Below are 19,016 nucleotides of genomic sequence, written 5' to 3' on the forward strand. Positions count from 1 at the left end.
TTCTAGAGTTTTCCAGTCATCTTTACAAAGAAACATCTATTGGCTTTCTCTGTGATCAATTATAAGGTCTTTCTGTTTGTAACAATTTCTTCATTTATCCTTTTGCTACTTGAGGATCACCAATGATTAACTAATTTCCAAGTCTAGTAACCATCTGAACTCCCAAAATCATTCCTTCATTTGTTGAATGTGTCTTGGCTGGCCCTCTCTGTCTACTTTTGCAGTTCCTGTTGTGTCTTATTTCAAATTTTCTCTTTCCCCTACCAACCCCAAATGTGCACTATTTTATGTGTCTAGCTGATAAAAATCAATACCATACAATGAGTTGGTTTAACAATAGAAATTTATTGGCTTAAGTTTTCCAAGGGTAGAAGATGGGTTCCCCTGAGGGTTGCTATCTTCTGGCTGGCCTGCAATCTTTGGGATTCTTTGGCTTTTCATCTAATGGCAGTACATATGGCAGTACTTTGACTTCCAACTCGTGACTGGTCCCTGTGGCTTTTCTCCTTCCATGTCCAGTTCGCTTTGCTTATAAGGACTTCATTAAGGCCCACCCTCATTCAATTTAGGCACACCTTAACTAACACATCTTGAAAAGGCCTATTTACCAATGATTTAACACCCATAGGACCAGGGGTTGGGACCTGATCATGGCTTTTGTGAAGAACATGCATCAGCTGCTTGTGATTCTTATTTCCTTTATAGGAAATAAGAAACCTTATTTCCTCCATCACAGTAAAACTCAGGTAAGCATATGTCATCCTCTAGACATACTTAGTCCATATTTCTAACTCCTTGGTGAACATTTCCATGATGATGTTTTACTCTCACCTTAAATTCAAAGAACAGTCATAAACTTGTGAAAGTAATTCCCTGTTGTGACTTCCTGATTGCTGAGAGAGTATATCATTTTTAATACTTCTAAATCCCTTTCTCTCAAAGTTACCAGTATCCTCATCTTTTCCTCCCTGCAGAAACTAACTCACTCCTGTATTTGTACTTCACATGATCACATTATCCAAGCATCTGCTGTCTGCACCCTTCCCTCTCCATCTGACAAAACCTGAGCTGGCAAACAAGCCAGGTGATTAATCAGACATCCAGTCAGGAAATGTTTCAGTCTTCCCTAACTTTAAAGGTGACTCTCCTGTGTCCTCTTCTATTTATTCTTTTGGAAAAGACAGTCTGTCAATAACCGTAGCTTGGGATGACTCTCAAGGGTAAAAGTTGCCTCTTTTGTTTCTGGGAGAAATTTGACACTTTAATTCAGTACTTGTTTTTAGTGGTGAAATTTTTGCACTACTAGGTAGACTCCTGGTACAAGTTCTCAAAAGTACCTCATAGCATTCTATTGCATAGATCTTTTTCCCCCACCCACAGAAAATACAAAACTTGGAATATAATATACCAAATGGTTAGTAAAAGTTTTTTGGTAGTGGAGTGGGAATACATTTAATTTTTTTTTCTAGCATCCTATATTTTCTAAAATGAACATGGATTACTTTTACATGGGGGAAGAATACCCTGCCTTTATGTGTTGGCTTTTAGTATGGAAGAACAAAGAATATGGGCCTTGAATACAGACAAACCTGATTTTGCATTCCAATTCCCTAATTTATCATAAAACTAGACACTATATTTTATGTTTCACTTTTTTGCCTCTACATTAGGGATGAGGCATTTAAGAACTCTTATTTCCCCCAAGTATAAATAAGGTAACAAATGCCATCATTCTAGCAAAGGATAGTGGTACAGTAGGGACTTAAAAAATATTGGTGTCCCCACTTAAGAGCAGAAAGAAGAAAATGACACATTTCTGTGAGTTCTCAGTTTATGTTCATATGATCATTTCATGGTAACTCAGCCCTGTGCTTTTGATATCTTACTAGTTAATCTCAGGGTGGAACTTAAATACTTTTGAAAACCCTTTTCCAAACAATCTGCTGCTTGGAGCTTGGAAACCGCTTTTGTAGAATCAGCATGAGAATTAGAGGGCTGAGGCCAATACAAGGAGTAACTAACCTACTTTAAATGCCTAAATCAGAACCTCCAGTGGCCACTGCCTCCACATCAATGATAAAAGTTCTTTCATTGCTAGAATCACAATAAGTCTATACTAGAATAGCAGTAAGTCTACTCTAGTCCAGAAAAACAGGGGTAATATGGGGACATTTTCGGGACTTGGGAATTGTCCTGATTGACATTGCAATGACAGATACAAGCCACTATATATCTTGTCATAACTTGCAAAATTGCACAGGAGAAAGTGCAAAATACAATGTAAACTATAATCCACAATTAGTGACAATGCTCCAAAGTGTGTTCATCAATTTTAACAAATGCACCACACTAATGAAGGCTGTTGTCAATGTGAGAAAATGTGGAATGGGTTGGAGGCAGGGCATATGGGAATCCCCTGTATTTTTTATGTATCATTTATGTAATCTAAGTATCTTTTTAAAAAAATTTAAAAATTATATTTAAATGCCTAAGTCACTAAATTCTGTGAAACGCTCTGAGTACATTCATAAGATGCTTTCTTTCTTTAGAGGAGGCTGCCAGAAAGGGAGGTTTAGCAGTTAAAGAGAAAATGTACATTTGCAGAGCGATCAAACCTGATTCAGCAGTGATGGAAAAGTGAAATGAGAATTGATGAAGCATTTCTGCTTAATCTGGCCATTTAACTTCACTAATTTCAGTGGTGTTTGCAAAAAAGTTTATGAATAGTAATTACTGTTTTAGCTGGTGATGTCTTTTCATTTGTGAATTTGTTTCTGGGAAAGTTTGAATATTGGCTTTTTGGACAATGACCCTTTTTTGCTACACAAAAATCATTCTTAAATGTCAAACATCATTTGGCATTGAAACATCATGTTTCATTTTTAATATCTAGAAGGATATTTTTCTGGACTTGTTTTTTGAGGTCAATCTAGTGTTTTGGATAGTGGGAAATACTGGTTCTCTGAAAATATAAGGTTTGAGAAAAACAGAGCACTATAACACAGAAAAATTCAGTTTTTGTATGATTCAGTTGTGACCTTTTTGAGTAATTAACAGATTGCTTGCCTTGTAAAGGAGTTCAGCTCTTTCTCAGCCATTTACTAAGAAGAATTGAGTACTGTTATGAGAATTTTGTTCTTTTTTAAAAACTGGAGCCAGAAAATTTTTAAGGTCTGTACAGGAAACCAAAATTAGTGCTTTTTCAGTCTCAGTAATTTATGGGATGAAGTACATAAATTTCTCTGATTTTTTTTTTTTTATGTGCCTCTTCCACAGTGAATCTATTGTGGCCTAGTACTCATGCTTTTAAAGGCCTCATTGAAAATATAAATCCATTTTCTGTTTATGCTCAGTAAATGAAACTTTCGTAAGGGAAAAATTAGTAAGGCATCTGGTTGCCAAGGGTTGAAACATTAAGGAAAGAGCAGTATGTTATTTATCATTAAAATATTTCCATGATATCCAAACTCATGTTAATGACACTGTAAGATTGCACTTTTTTTAGGGTATCTTAATAACAATTCACATTGTGAGGCTCTTAAGTTAGCATATTTTGCTTCCCATGGAGTATTAAGTAAAACCTACAAAACAGTTGGATGAGACATACAGCTGAGATTATAAAAACCCTGAGCATACATTAGCATGATTCTATATTAATCATATTTTGGTCTATGCACGATGATTAACACCATGATACTGCATGCTACAATTAAAGTAAACCATGCAAAGAGCAAGGATATCAACTTAATTTTTTTGAAAGGGATCCTAGTGGGCCTATTAACTATTTTGCCTTATACTTGAGATTGTGCTTGGGGCATGAATTAGATGTGATATTTTGAATCACAGACCCAATATCTATTAGCTATGTAATGATGAACAACAAAATACCCTCTTGAAACCTCATTGCCTCTATTTCTAAAATGGGACTAGTAATAGCTCATTGGAAAGAAAATACTTAATAGTGTCTAACTCATTGGAAATAATTCTATCAACATGGCAGAATGAGCTGATGTGTTCGGAACCCAGACCTACTAGAAACTCATAGAAATGCTGGATAAAGAGTAATGACAGCAAAATAAGTCAAGCACAAAAGAAAGAGAAATTTATAACGAAAAAGCACGGTAGCAAATAAAATTGAAAGAGAAAAAATATTAAGGGGAGGCTGAGAACTTTTAACTGTTCAGAGAGTTATAAGTTGTATATGGCTAAGAATTGGGAGTTGTGCTGCTGTGTGAACAGGAGCATGTACTCAGCCTCTGTAGGTCTGGGGAACTAAAATTAATCCAACTACATTAGTCTCAACTGTCTCTTCTATAAGGAGGGAGACTAGGAAAATTTTATCCAATGATTCAGTAAAACAATGAGGGGGAGCCTTGTAATGTAACTTAGGTGGGAGAAAAAAAAGGCACCCAGGAAAAATCCAAACACTAGCATATACCATAAATGTGTCAGGTATGAATTTATACTTCTGTGGTGCAGCAACCTCAAGGTAAGAAGTGTACCACAATGGAAAGACACTTTTACATTAATGCCTTATAGGAGTTTCACAGTGGAAAAAAAATTGAGGAAGAGCTCATCAGAGATTAAATAAATATTTAAATTGATAAAATTAAACTTAAAAATAATAAAATAATTAAAATAAACTATTGGATGTAAAAAGACCTTGCATAAGAATTATAAGACATAACACAAGAGTACATCAAGAACTTGGGGGAAGAAATAGAAAATCATGAATTAAGCTATAAAAGAGATATGTGATATTTTAAAAAATAGAATAACCTGAAAGAAAATGGGCAGATATGGAAGAAATACAACTACTACAAAACATGTTGTCACTGAAATAAAAAATTCAGCAGATGTGTTAAATGCTAATTCAGACACTGTCCAAAGAAAAGTTTGTGAATTGGAAGATAGGTCTGAGGAAGTAAACCAAAATGCAGTAAAGTGCTGCACATTTTTCATATTAAGATGCTGATATTTTTCAATAACCTCTCCACTTATTCTCTCTCTTTCCCCTCTCCCTCCCTTCCTTTCAACATAGTTTTCAGTCACTTGCAAGGCACTGGATACAGTGATGAACAAGATGAGAAGACTCCTACTCTTATGGAGCTCACATTTTAGTAGGTTGGTGGATACAGATATTAAACAAATAACAAACACTACATATGTAGTGATGTAGTGATAAATTCGTGCAGAGAATTAAACTGGGATCTTAGGGAATGACCATATAGGTACTTTATATTTAATGGTTAGGGAAGGCCTCTAAAAGGAGGCAAAATTTTAGCTTACATAAGAATAACAGGAAGGAATCAGCTATGTGAAGATCAGAAGAGTATCCCAGGTAGAGGAATCACTTAGTGCAAAGAATAAATAAATGATGTATGTTTGAAGAACTAAAAGAATACCAGAGTTGCTGGAGCATAGTGAGTTATACGAGGAGATGAGATACTGTTGAAGATGTAGGCCAAGGTCAGATTATGCAGGGCTCTTTATAAGAGCCAGGATAAGGAATCTAATTTTATTCTAAGAGTTGAGAAGCCATAGAAGACTTTAAGAAGGAGATCTGTTTTACCTTTTGAAGTATCTGTCTGTCTGCTGTATGGAGACTGGAGTGAAAGCAAGAGAAATGGGGGAGAAGGAGAAACCAGTTACGAAACTATTGCAATAGTCCAAGTTGTAAAGGCTAATGGTGTGGACTAGGGTGTTAGTGGTGGAGATGGTGGGATGTTGACAGATTTGGAACATGATTTGGATGGAGCTATGACTGCAGTTGAAAAATGATAGGAAATGGAGGAGAAGGGAGAAGAGAAGAATCATGGTCAATTCCTTGGAATCGGAGATAATTTCATGTAGGAATTGACTCTGCAGTGTTCATTATAGTCACTTATCAACTGCTTGAGTACTTCAGTTGATCAAAAATTGTTAGAAAGTTCTGTATATTGAGCTAAAATAGGGATTTGACCCTTTTTTCCTTGGTCCTTTCTTAATAAAGACCATAGTTAATTAACTTCTAATTCTTTTGCCCCTGACATTTCCACATATTCTAAGACAGCTACCACAAAATTTGGTGCAGGTGAGATTTTCCTTTTTTCAAACTGTATTTGACAGTTTCTTCAGAAAAACAGAATCAACAAGAGATGATAGGTCGTTAGGTAGATAAATAGATTCATTATAGAAAATATCTCATGCAGCTGTGGTAGCTGCCAAGTCTGAATTCCATAAGGGCTGGCCACAAGCTGGAAACTCCACTAAAGATGGTCCTGCATTTTGGCAAGTTCAAACTCCATGGGGCAGGATGCAAACTCAAATTCCCATAAAGAAGAAGTTGAATTACCGGGAGAACCTGGCTGGCTGAATTAGAGGCAGGAATTCTTTCTTCTTCTGAAATCCTCAATTATGGATTTTAATATCCCCAATGTTAACACTTCCAGTGGATAAGAAGACTCAGCACATTGCTGAGGACAAACTCCTTTGTTGATTGTAGATGCAATAAGTCATGGATGGCATCAACTGATTATAGACATCGATCCGTCTATGGAATATTCTCACAGTAACAGTCAAGCTAGTGTTTGCACAAACAAACAATAGAAAAACATAACCTAGCCACATCGACACATGGAATTTATTATCACAAAGCCTAATAGCCTTAGTTCTTGACTCTATTAAGAATCTATTTGTGTGGCACTTATAGTATATATAATTCTATATTGAAATTTGATTACTTGAATTCGTCCTAGCTTTATTACTAGATTTTATTCTCTAAAGTGTCTTTTATTTAAAGGCACTCAAAAGTTTATTTCCTAAGTAAGGCTGACACTAAACTATAATTTTTTAACACTTTTTAAGAAATTACAATTAATAGATCACAAAGAAAAATACAAGAGGTTCCCATATAACCCACTCCCCACCCCCACACCCCCATCATTTTTGTAAATTGTATTTTTTTGAAGATACATACATCTCAAAAAATATAACATTAAAACACATGAGGTTCCCATATACCCCCCACCTCCCCACCCCACTCTTCCCACAACAAATCCCCCATCATTGTAGCATACTCATCACACTCAGTGAACATATTTTGGAGCACTGCTGTACCACATGGATAATAGTTTACCCTGTAGCTGGGGAAGCATAGGATTGAGAGGTGTGTGGAGATTTTCTTTTTGGGGTAATGGAATTGTTCTAAAAATTTTTATGATGATGAATGCACAACACTGTGAATGAATATATTTCAATAAAACTACTTTTAAAAAGTTAAAAAAAAAGCATTTACCCTGTAGTTCACATACCCTAAACTATAAATGCTGAGACAGTAATCACTTGTCTTCTCATCATTTTACCATTCTGAGCACCCATCTTGGCACCTAATTTGCTTTATTAATATTGCTTTTTTAAAAGTGAAAACCTCACCTAAATTCTAAAAGTTCTGAATTCCATACTTCAAAAAAAGAAACCAAAATTTAAATTGAGGTTTGGTAGAGCTATGTTACAATGTTGATACATCTAACTGTAAGTCATCAAAAGACAAGTACATCCATTTCAAAATAGCTTTGTTTAAGCCAGATGTATCCCTGCTAAGATATTCTAGCAAAAGTATGACAGTGTGCAGAATAAAGAGATTTGAAGAGAGATTAAAGTTAACTGGAAAAATGCTGTTTGCTTGCAAAATACCTAGATGGCACTGTACTGTCAATGGTGGATTGGCCTATAGGAGTAAGATAAAGACTGGCAGTTGTTTACCTGAGAGCCATACTTGAATCCATAGAAGTGGGTGGAATTTCTGAGGGAGAGGAGGTTGATGCAGAACCCGGAGCCAAATGCACATTCAGTGTCTGAAGATCACTGATGCAATGAAGAAGGCAGAAAAGCAGTCAGGAGGAAGAAGAGAATCTATATCCTGTCAGCTTTGAGAACCAAGAAGTAGGAGCATTTGAAGAAGGAATGTGGGATGAGGGAAGGTGTGAAGTTGTCAAATGCTGGAGGAAACAAGATGAATATGACAGATAGTCTGAGAGGCAAATGACTTACAAGAGTGCAGTTTCATTCAAGAAAGGAACTTTGAAGTCAGATTGTCTGGGATTATTGACTGAGTGGGAAGTGAGGAAACATTTCGAAAGGTATATCTCTAAGTCAGGAAAAGAATTGCTCAGAAAATGAAATGGCAAGTAGTATGATTTGCACTCACCTTTACATAATCAGAAAACAGGGCAGAATTTTCCCAGAGAAGATTCCAAATGAGAGTATAGAGGACTGGGAAGGAATCATAGTACAGCTTCGGGTAACTAAGTACCTCCACAACAGACATGGAAGGAAATCAACAAAAAAAGAAATTTTTTCAGGTGAAAAACACATTCTTTGTGGTGGGCTAAAGTATGAGTCCTTGTATTGAAAGGGAATATATAGTAGCAAGTAAGCTGAATTAAAAAGACCAGTATCTATATATAAACCAGTAAAATTTTTGAACTCCAAGGATGAAAAGAAATATCTTATAAAAATTCCGGAAAAAAAAGCAGGTTATTTTATAAGAAGATTTCTCATAGGCAACACTGGATACTAGGATACAGTGTAAAACTATATTCAAATTTCTGTGAGAAACAAACTTCCTTACCCTAAATTTGTGGGCCTACCCAAACTAACATATTAGAGAACAAAATATTTGAAATTTAAATCTCTCTGCTCTTCAAAGATGTACTAAGATGAAAAATGAATTGAAGAAAGAATATAAACAAACTAATACAACTAAGCGTTGCTTTTATTATTGAAGATACAAAAATATACAGATATAACAATCTGGAAAGAGGTCAGAAAGTGAAGGATAGCATATTCAAATTCATGCCATGGTTTGGGGAAGAGTATTAATGCTGATTATCTTGATATGTTTATTGATTAAAAACACTCTTCAGTATGTATGATAAGACTAGTGTATGACACTTGAAAAATAAAATAGGATATCTAGAGAAAAAAACTTGATGACTATTCCTCTCAAACCAAAAATATTAGGAAAGGTAGGAAATAAAGAAATAACAAGAATTCATGCTAAAGAGGAAACCCTAGTATAAAATGGAAGAAATAATTTTGATATTTTAATACAGGTAATAAATTCCAATGGATTTAATTCCCTATGAAAAGGAAGAGGATCAGATCAGCTTTTTTTGACCCCAGCTATATGTGTTGTATATTTGATACATGCTTACAATTGATTTGACACCAAGGGCCTGAAAATAAAATAGAGAAAAATATGTAGCAGACAATTGTATCAACAAAACAGGGATTTATAACTTTAGTATCAGACAAAATTAAAGTCAACATGGAAAATACAAATCAGGACCAAGAGAAATATTGTATGTTGATAAGAATTAAAAAGACCAAGAAGATCATAAATTTTCCCTTCCTACTCTACTTGTGATGAAGCATATCAGGACAGCCATCTGGGCAGGAAATGTAGTAATATCTATTAAAATTTAAATTGTGCATTGCTTTCTCAGAGGGAAACCACTTCTAAGATTCTCTCCTAGAGAACACTTGGGCATGAACACAAGGTGAAATAATGCTCCCGATAGTACTGCTTCTGGTAGCAAACCACTGTAGGCAGCATAAATACCTAGCGATAGGAGAGTCTGGAGGAATGGTGTAATGAAAACATATATATATCTTCTTGGATAATTTTCAAAAACAAAAATGTTTAAAAAGTATAATAAGACAATAACAACATGGAATGAGAGAAACAAATTTTCTCTTTTAAGATATAAAGAGTATATGGGTGTATACAAAATCAATTAAAATTAAAAGGAAAGAAAATTCTGAAGACAATGTGAGAGAGAACAATAAGATCACAATATTACTTAGGCCATGGTAACATGGCTTTTAAGTTGATGTTTTTCATTTAAATGGTCCTCATAAACTATTTCTGTCAAATAATATGGATATGTATTTATACTAGCTTTATCTGAAGTGGTCTATAATCAGATATATACTTGTTAAATGAAAGAATGAAATTAAAAGTTACTAATCTGACAAATGTGCATATCTTTATTATTAAACTGACCAGAGGGCTGCCTAATACATTTAATATTCATTTAAGATCTTGTAAGCATTTCAGACTAAGAATAACTGTAATGTTTTCTCTCACAAAAACTAGTTTTATCTGATCTGTTAAATGCTTTATCTCCAGTACCTAGATTCTTGCCCAGCACATTATATATGCTCATTTAATGTTCATTGAATCAATTAAATTCAATTATTCCAAGACGCCTTTGTTTAAAGCATACTGTCTTTTAAAAAATTACCTCTCCAATGTGCTGTACATCATAGATTAAACACACTTAAATAATTATTAGGCAATCTGCAGTCTCACATGCAATGTATGGCTTGACTCTTGGTGCTTAGACCATGTTGAAAATTCAGTATTTTTATTGACTTGAGAAAATGTGTAGAAGCAAATAATAAAACTCTTTATTTTACTCAGATTTGTGAGTGTATATGTATATACATATCTGTGCACAAAGCCAATAATTGATATTGGTCAGGTTCTCAAGGCTTCTTGGTCTCTGGAGAGGTAGCCCACATATTCATGGATCAATTTCTGAACTGAGAGACTAATGTAACTTTAGAGCTTATAAAAACCTTAGAGATTAGGTTCTCAGCAAACCTGCTTGCAAGGAGAGAAAAGAGGTGCAAAGAATTTAAGACATGGTGTTTTGAAATTTGAGCTGCATCTCCTGGCTGCCATTTACTTTTACCACCTTCCACATTGAGCCTTAGCATACATATTATTTAAAATGGTCTTTAATGTCTTTAGGTATACGAAACAGTGTTTGGAGAGGCTAATCATTTTTTAGTTCTCTATAGGATATCACTTGAGTTTCGGAACTTGTAATAATTTATGGAAACAAAGTTTGAATATATGTTTAATGATTATAAAGTTAATTTATATCATAGAAAAAGACTGAAAATACTTATGTATATATCAATTTGCCTCTGAGAAATAAGCCAAAATGTAAAGGGAATAGTTGAAATGGTGTTATACTAATTTTTAGAACTATAAATACTATATGTATGTTTTACTTAAATCATTTTCCTTAAGAAAGTCAGTTTTTTAAATTTCAGTAAATAAATATATAGTGATACTTCTTCCAGTTAAAACAAACTGTGGGAATGTAGCAGTAGATAAATGGAAAAACATGGTCAGAATTATTACTTTAATATTTCTAGATTCTCTTTTTAAAAAGTTGTTTCTATATTTCTGTATGAACCGAAGAAAGTCTTCTCTCATACCTACAGGCACAAAGATTAAACCTTGAGATCATGTCATTCAATTGAATATAATTCAAGAGCGATAAAGATATGTGAGAATTAGCCAGATACCAGTGTTTTAGGAAAAAAGTGGACATTTCATGGATAACCCACAGTTTAAATATCAAAATATTTTTGGTCACACAATGATTTCCTATTTTTTTAAATCTCCAAGTAGTGTAGAATTTATTAATTGTATCTATGATGTATATTATTAAATTATTTCTCTTAGTAAATGTGTATACAATGATACTGCATTAATTTAAGTTAAATTAATCTGTAATAAATTGTTACAATAAAGTAGAATGAGCTTTAACAAGTTTTAAAGTATCATAATTATAAACCTTAATAAAAATCATAGAATAATCATATTATTAAAAATTACATATTTTTATACATATTGCTATATTATATACAAAGCTACATTAGTTTAAAAATATAAGACCAAGAAGTATAATTTCTTCAAGCATATATGCCCTTATAAAACCCTTTATCTCTAAACCTTTATGGTACTAAAATTTGCTCTTGTTGCAAACAATTTAATGATCCAAAGACAGCCTCAACCTGCCTTTAGTTGGGACCAGCCAGCAATTTTTCATGTGGTTATGATTTTTATCTAGCAGAAATCCCTTATGTCTACCTAGTTACACACTTAGGAGCAATCACTAAATTGTCTGTGAAATCTCACCCAGTCACAAATAGCCTTCTGTGGATTATTGCAATAGCCTCACAAAAGTTTATTCTACCTCCAATTGTGTTTTCTTCTAGTCTATTCTCTATTCTTCAATTAGAGCAATGCATCTAAAATTAACCATGATTCTTCATCAAGCTTAAAAAACCTCAAAGTTTTCACAAATAAATTCCAAGGTTCTTAGGGAGCCATAAGAGGCTTTCTGTGATATGGCCTCCTCTTCCAGGACCCCCATCTCTTGTCATCTTCTCTTCCCACTTTATATTCAAGTACTAATCAGCAATTTGTGCATCCAACCCTGAAGAACATGCTGTTTAAAATCTCCATATCTTCTGATCACACATTTTTTTAGTTGGTGTGTCACTATTGATGCCTATCATTTTCTCTCAGAAAAACTTGGCTTCCCATCACTGGTGATACTCTTTTTGTGCTTCCAAGGAAGCCTGAAAGACAAGTCTGTTGTCACTCCCATAACAGTGTCCTCTGTTAGGAAGCCCTTCTAAAGTCTCCTCGGCACACAGAGTATCCTCTGAATGTCACAGTTGACAGGAAAGTAACCAAGCCCTTTTCTAGTAAGGAAACTATAAAAATACTTCATCTAGGCACAATTCAGTTTACTTTCTAGTATTAATGATTCCTGAAGATTTTATAAGGTGACCTTAACAATAAGGATATTCAAATTTTAAGCCTTTAGAGTTTAGCGCTAGTTCTTAAATAAATCTTAAATAAATAGATCTTATTGTGCCATTGATGTAGTAATGTGTTGTATTCTTATACAATTCAACAAGAAAAGATATTTGTGCATTTGCTTTTGGAAATAGGATCACATTTATTATGTGCTGCTTCTACATTTATTTCCCTCACCACGAACAAATAAAAATATTTTCAAGTAAACCATTACTGATAGTTTATCTGAATTCAGTGGTTGTTCCAAAAAGAGATGAGATCATAAAATACAATTGCATGATACTATAAGAAATAATTCCAATATGATTATCTGTACTGATGATTTCTTAGGTGGAACAGTGCATCCAGTTTATAAAGATTTCCTAAAAGGCAGACAAAATGCATGTAAAAATTGTGATTTAAGGGATTATACCCCAAATTTCCTGGAATCGTTCTAGAGAAGATGATTAATAATATAATTTTCAAAACATGTTTGAGGTGTTTTTAAAAAATCATCATTATGTATACTTATTTCAGATTTCTTAAGTAGAATAAAGATGAATTAAAAATATAGCAAAATTATCTAAACGTATATATACAAAACATATTTGATAATCACTTCTATAAAATATTTTCTAATCTCAAAATTTAATGGCTTGATTGAAAGTTCCTGAACATTTTTAACTATTCAAAATACGTATTAGCCATGATACTGCCCTTTAACTATTCCATGTTTGTCTATTTGTAGAAGTGGCATAAAATTACTAACAGAGTTATGATCAACTATCTAGTAAAATCATGCCTGTGGCAGTATTTTGAAAGGCAAGATTCTGTTTTGTTTTCATTTTAAGTAATAAAATCTTGGTCCCTATATCCAAATATCTACCTACCATGACAACAGAACCAAAATATAATTTGAGGGAAAGAATGTCAGTTGACCTCTTGAATTTTAATAATGGATTTCTCATATTCCTCTTATTTCTTTATTTTGTTTAATATTTTAATATTACTTTTTATTGTCTTAATATTTATCTTATTGAATATTTCTCAATTTATTACATAACTATACTTCTTGAATTTTTTGGGAACTATCTTCCAGCCATTTACTCCCTACTTGTTTGATTCTTTGGGAAAATGAAATTAGTGCAATTCATAGTGAAAAGGATTTTAATCAATGTCCTTTAAATTTCGGTTAAATACTTTTAGAATTCTAGGTCTCTAAAAGTCTGTGCTAGTTTTCGACATGCCTTGGATTATATAGATTCCAGTCATTTCCCCTATAAGTTTATTCTTTTATGAAGTACCTGCCAAATGGGCATTCAACAAATGCTTTTTGAGTGAGAGAACACATTGCAAAAAATATAGAAGTCTAAACAAAATCTCAGAAATCTAAAAGGTATCATAATGATTGATGTTCTGGATTGCCCTTCATTTATCTAAATATCTCTCAACTATATTATTGCACCAACTCTGTTTTTTATACTTGCAGAAATAAATTAACAAACACAATGACACATTCTTGCCTAAGTATGAACCTTGAATGCATTAACTCTAATAACCTTATTTTCTAAAATATCTGCATTTTTCCTAACAGAATTAACTTTTCTATTCCATATTAACCCAGACAGATGATGAATCTTTTTTCTGCTAATAAGTTATATATTTAATATTCCTTGTTTTCAGGTATGACAAGCCAGATGTCACTTCAAATGTACAGTTGCATGTTTAAATATGTATTCTCTCTTGGAGACATATTAGAAAGTTATTGCAGTTAAGGATAGTCTGTTATTTAGGAACTTAATGTAAAAAATGTGTCTCAAGTGTAGCTTAATTACATTTTTACCAAAATAAGCCATTGTACACATTTCAAAGAATCAGGCCATGTTTCATTAATGGTTTTATGTGGGCTGTTAACTTTGGAATATCAGAGATCATTTTTAATTCATCTTTCTAACTTCTGTAACTAACACATTAAATACTTAATAAATGTTTATTAAAAATAAAACTTTGTTTTAGGGCAGTGTGATAATATTTACTTTATAACATTATTTCACTTACTTTAATAATTTGAATGCAATTATGTTTAGTAAACCTTGCTGACAACAGAAATGTTGATCATCATAACCATACATAAATAATATTCAAGTACTTCTCTGGGAATTTTATGTTCCCCCATCAAAGTGTAACCAAGCAAGTTAAAGCAATGATGCTAGACATCTGGAAACTTGCATTATCAAGAAACGATTCTTAACATAAAATTAATTTTTTTGGTAAATGAATTTTGAATTCCAGCTATGTGCAAAGCAGGGGGTGCTTTTAGGACTCATAATAATCTAGCAGGAATAAGACACAATCTAATAATTAAAATGAAAGTCCTTTATTGAGAAAAAGTAAAATAGAAGGTATGGAGGGCAGAAGCCACCTCTGATAGGTGAATGAGAAAATAATTCGTGGAGGTAGTGCCATTGGAATTGGGCTTGAAAAGGGGATTTATCTGCAGGCATTGCTAGAAGAGCTGGTGTTTCCGTTGGAGAAAAGAGTGCAGCAGTGCCCATTTCTATGATGTAGGTAGTTTGACCACAGATGTAGGCCCACAGAAGAACTTAACTGTAAGAGTACGTTGAAAAGTTATATTAATGGCCTGGTCTATAATGGTTTCTGTGGAAATGAAAAGGAAAATTCGCTAACATTGTGAAGGAAGTTAATAATTACATAGGAAAATCAATGGCAGTAATAACTTATCTACTCATCTGATGTTTTGCTTGTCTCTACATTGACAAGTAAACACATGGTAAAATAACTGATGGGTGTGTGTAGTGCTTTAACTTTTTAATTACTTGAATTCCATATTATTGTAATACTAGATTTGCACACAAAAACTTCCTGTCAATTGACTATCAAAAGTCAGGTTTCAAGCCTATTTGTTTCTTAATGATCTACTTAGATTATCCTGGCTGGGGAAAGAAAAGATTGTATCTGACTTCCAGAGACTATTGCTCTTTAGAAAGAAGCAAAGTGAAAGAGTGCTTGGGAAAAATTCACCTAAATATGGAAGTTATCTTCAGTCAGTTGGGTTTTATATACTTCATTTTTACCACCAACATAAAGATGTAGGAAATAATTCTGCATTTTCATAAGTCATGGACCATATGTACATGTACAATATTATGCTGTACATTATTTCATTTGATTTCATAAGTTGGTTTTCATTGCTTTCACCAAAGCAGATCATCTTTTTATTTGGCTCTGTTATTTTTCTTGTGTAACTAATGTAGTATATTATCTTTGCCAAACTCAGAATTGTTTGAATATGAATCAACCACCCATGAATAATTTACACTACTCAGAGGGGATAATAAGCTTAAATTTTTAACTGAACTCACATTCGTCATATAAAAGAACAAGAGAAAAATTAACAGTGTCTTTTTGCTCTAAGTTTGGATAATCCAGTTGACCTCATACTCACTAAAAAGAATTTTATTTTGAAACTCCTGGCATATAAACATTGGCAAAAGAAACTCACTTGCTTAGATGATAGTTTACATATTTCATTTACAAATTTGAATTGCAATGCTTTTCTTCAGATATGGAATAATCAAAAAATCCTACCATAGTGTTGTTTTGACACCAGAGGAAAAGAAATATAAAATATCAATGTGTCGACTGTCATCTAGGCAATTTGCTAATACCAGGTCCTCAAAATGAACGTCTACTTTTTCAAAATATTTTTCAAATAAATTATAGTCAAGTCAATAATCAACAATTTCACTTAAAACTTTCGATTATATAAGAAGTCTGTAATCAAGTTTATCAAATTATTGAAGTATTTCTTATCTTAAATACTGTGATCCATGATAAAGTATCAACATTAACCCTTGTATTATATCCATTATGGTAAGCAGAAGTGACTGAAATAGTGAATATTGAAATTTTTTATGTTTTAGACATATTCTCTAAATTATAATCCAGATAATACTATTTGATGCTCAAATTCTGGTATCTTTTTAAAAATAAATACTTTCCCTGAGTTTAAACTTCAGGAATTATTAAAATTAAAACACTTGAAAAATGATCTCAGAGTGTCCACAGACACACTTATACCCCTAAATTCCATGATCATAGTTCCCTGGACAAATAAACTATTTTTCCTTAAAAAACAGATTACAGGTTATTATGATGCCATTGAATTTAAAAATAGTCTACTAAAACAGGTTATAAAGTTATATACTAATAGGTAGTTGAGAAGTTTTAGGCACAGAATAATTGAGGGGGGCCACCCTTTGACCTCCCAGCATCAAAACTACTTTTGAGTGAGCACCAGAACTCACTGCTTATTTATGTAAAACATATACTCTGACTTACATGCCCTAATTTATAGACACATGTACACTGAACACTCATATATACAATTTGCTTTATACGTTCAGGAGGACAGAAGATGAGGCATACTATTAATAAGCATCACTCCTATATTTATTTTGCCATTTCAAATCCAGAAAAAATTCAATATAGGCAATAATTTAAAATCCTGGATAGTACCTAAGAGTCTAGATATAAGCTTTCTTTCTAAGTAGTCAATTTCCAAATCATTAAATGACATGTGATTAGATACTTCCTCTTAGCCTGGTGTAAACATCGTTTAGATAGCATATACTGTATACATGAATGGAATCGAAGAGTATTGACCATAATGGAAAACTGTGGTGGATTTTACAAGATAAAATGAACTGACATTTTTTTGAAAATTTCCAATTCCTGTCTTGGTTTTTAGCTAAGCTGACAACAAGCACATATTTAGATTTCTCGAATTTCTCAGAGACTATTCACTTGGGTGGAATATCTAGGAAGAATTTCTGCCAATCAGTCTGTTAGGTGCCATACTTTACTTTTTCTGTGGGAATTTGCCTGCATGGACTGAAAGTGTGCTAGTCTTTTCTCCCTACATAAGGAGTTGGTAGAATTAGTACTTATAAAATGTACTGCGTAATTGTATACAATAAGTTGTAATAGTTAGCAGCGATTACTTAAAAATTTATGATAAAAAGCTAAAAATACTCTGGTGAAATTATCCATTCCCAAATCATTGACACAATTAGTTCTGCCGATATATTTGCACTTTCATTAGAACATGAATCCAGTCATCTCTGTCATAAGGGCCCAGTAATTTTCTTGATGTAACAGAATGCACCACAGTTTCTTGCCCCTCAGGAGTTCCCTTCCGCTCCCACCACTCCTGGAAGGCTGAACCAACAACTATTCCATGTATTAAGCTTTGGTTTTATTAAAATTATCTTACGGTAACAGTGCAGTAAGTAGGACACTCTTGCAGAATTCCAGGTAAATGAATTTTTAGAAACATGTTACATGGAAACGATTCTTTTGTCCAATTTATCATTTCCCTCCCGATTTCCCTCTGAACTAAACCCAGATTTTTTGCTTTTTCTAAGAGCTATATTATCAAAGGACGAAATAAAAATAAAGGAGTCATTATATTTTTAAATGAAACATATAATTTTTAAAAGAGGAAAAACTCTTACTTGTGGCTAGGAAAGGGGTGAGGAATTATTTTGGGGCAAGGCACGAGAGGCTGAGAGTACTATGGCTACAACTTTCCATTAGCCTTTGAGGATACCATGGGCAACGTCATCTTTAGAAAAATAGTCCGTTAAGTGATTGCTTACCGTAGGAGACTTAGGATACCGGATTCTTTATTCCTCAAGAAAACTGCTGAAAAGCTTGTGGGGGTGCTTAGCGGTCAGTAAAGAAGCAGCTGTTAGCTACTCAGGATGCCATCCCTGAAAAACAATAGTTAACACCGTGGTTGTATTTTTTCTTATGTATTACTTTGAAACATTATCAGAAAGGAGTAGAATAGTTCTGTCAATTGAGCTAACATGAAATCTAATGTGTCATTTCATTGACTGTTATTGTTTCTTGAAACCTTGTTCATGTTTATTATAGATTTTCTGACCAGAGTTTAAAGATATTCCAAAGTTGAGCTGATCTCAGTTTAACAAATTCAGGAATTGTGAATTTAGTCAGTAACCTCTAGATATGTGTAGGAACATATTGCATGAGACAATAATGTAATTTGTGAGAAATGTCTACACACAAGCTTTCATATACCTTTATTCTGTCTTTAGAATTTGGAATGATGGGAGATCATACAATTAAAAGTCAGCGACCTCGATCTGTTCATGAAAAAAGGGTCCCTCAGGAACAAGCTGATGCTGCTAAATTTATGGCACAAACTGGTAATACGTTAGTTACATTTTTCTATTTATTGTCGTTAATTTAATGAAACCACTGCATGTTTTCATAATCTTTTGCTGCACATTTGTCAATTTTTTTGAGCTGATCTTTT

At 33.3% G+C, this 19,016-nt stretch overlaps 1 protein-coding gene across 8 annotated transcripts in view; it reads left to right on the top strand.

Moving 5' to 3' along the window:
• Positions 1-19,016, top strand: part of ADGRB3 (adhesion G protein-coupled receptor B3) — a 735,954-nt gene that overhangs the window by 276,240 nt on the left and 440,698 nt on the right. For 4 of the 8 annotated variants that reach the window (XM_023592015.3, XM_058306936.1, XM_004469489.3 and 1 more), the window contains one exon: positions 18,796-18,906. The exons of the other annotated variants lie outside the window; for them this stretch is intronic. In XM_023592015.3, coding sequence (XP_023447783.1) covers positions 18,796-18,906 — 111 coding nt within the window. The remainder of the gene's footprint in view (positions 1-18,795; positions 18,907-19,016) is intronic. 8 annotated transcript variants of the gene reach the window in all.

The sequence above is a fragment of the Dasypus novemcinctus genome, chromosome 11 (genome assembly GCF_030445035.2).
Source record: "Dasypus novemcinctus isolate mDasNov1 chromosome 11, mDasNov1.1.hap2, whole genome shotgun sequence".
Taxonomy (NCBI): domain Eukaryota; kingdom Metazoa; phylum Chordata; class Mammalia; order Cingulata; family Dasypodidae; genus Dasypus; species Dasypus novemcinctus.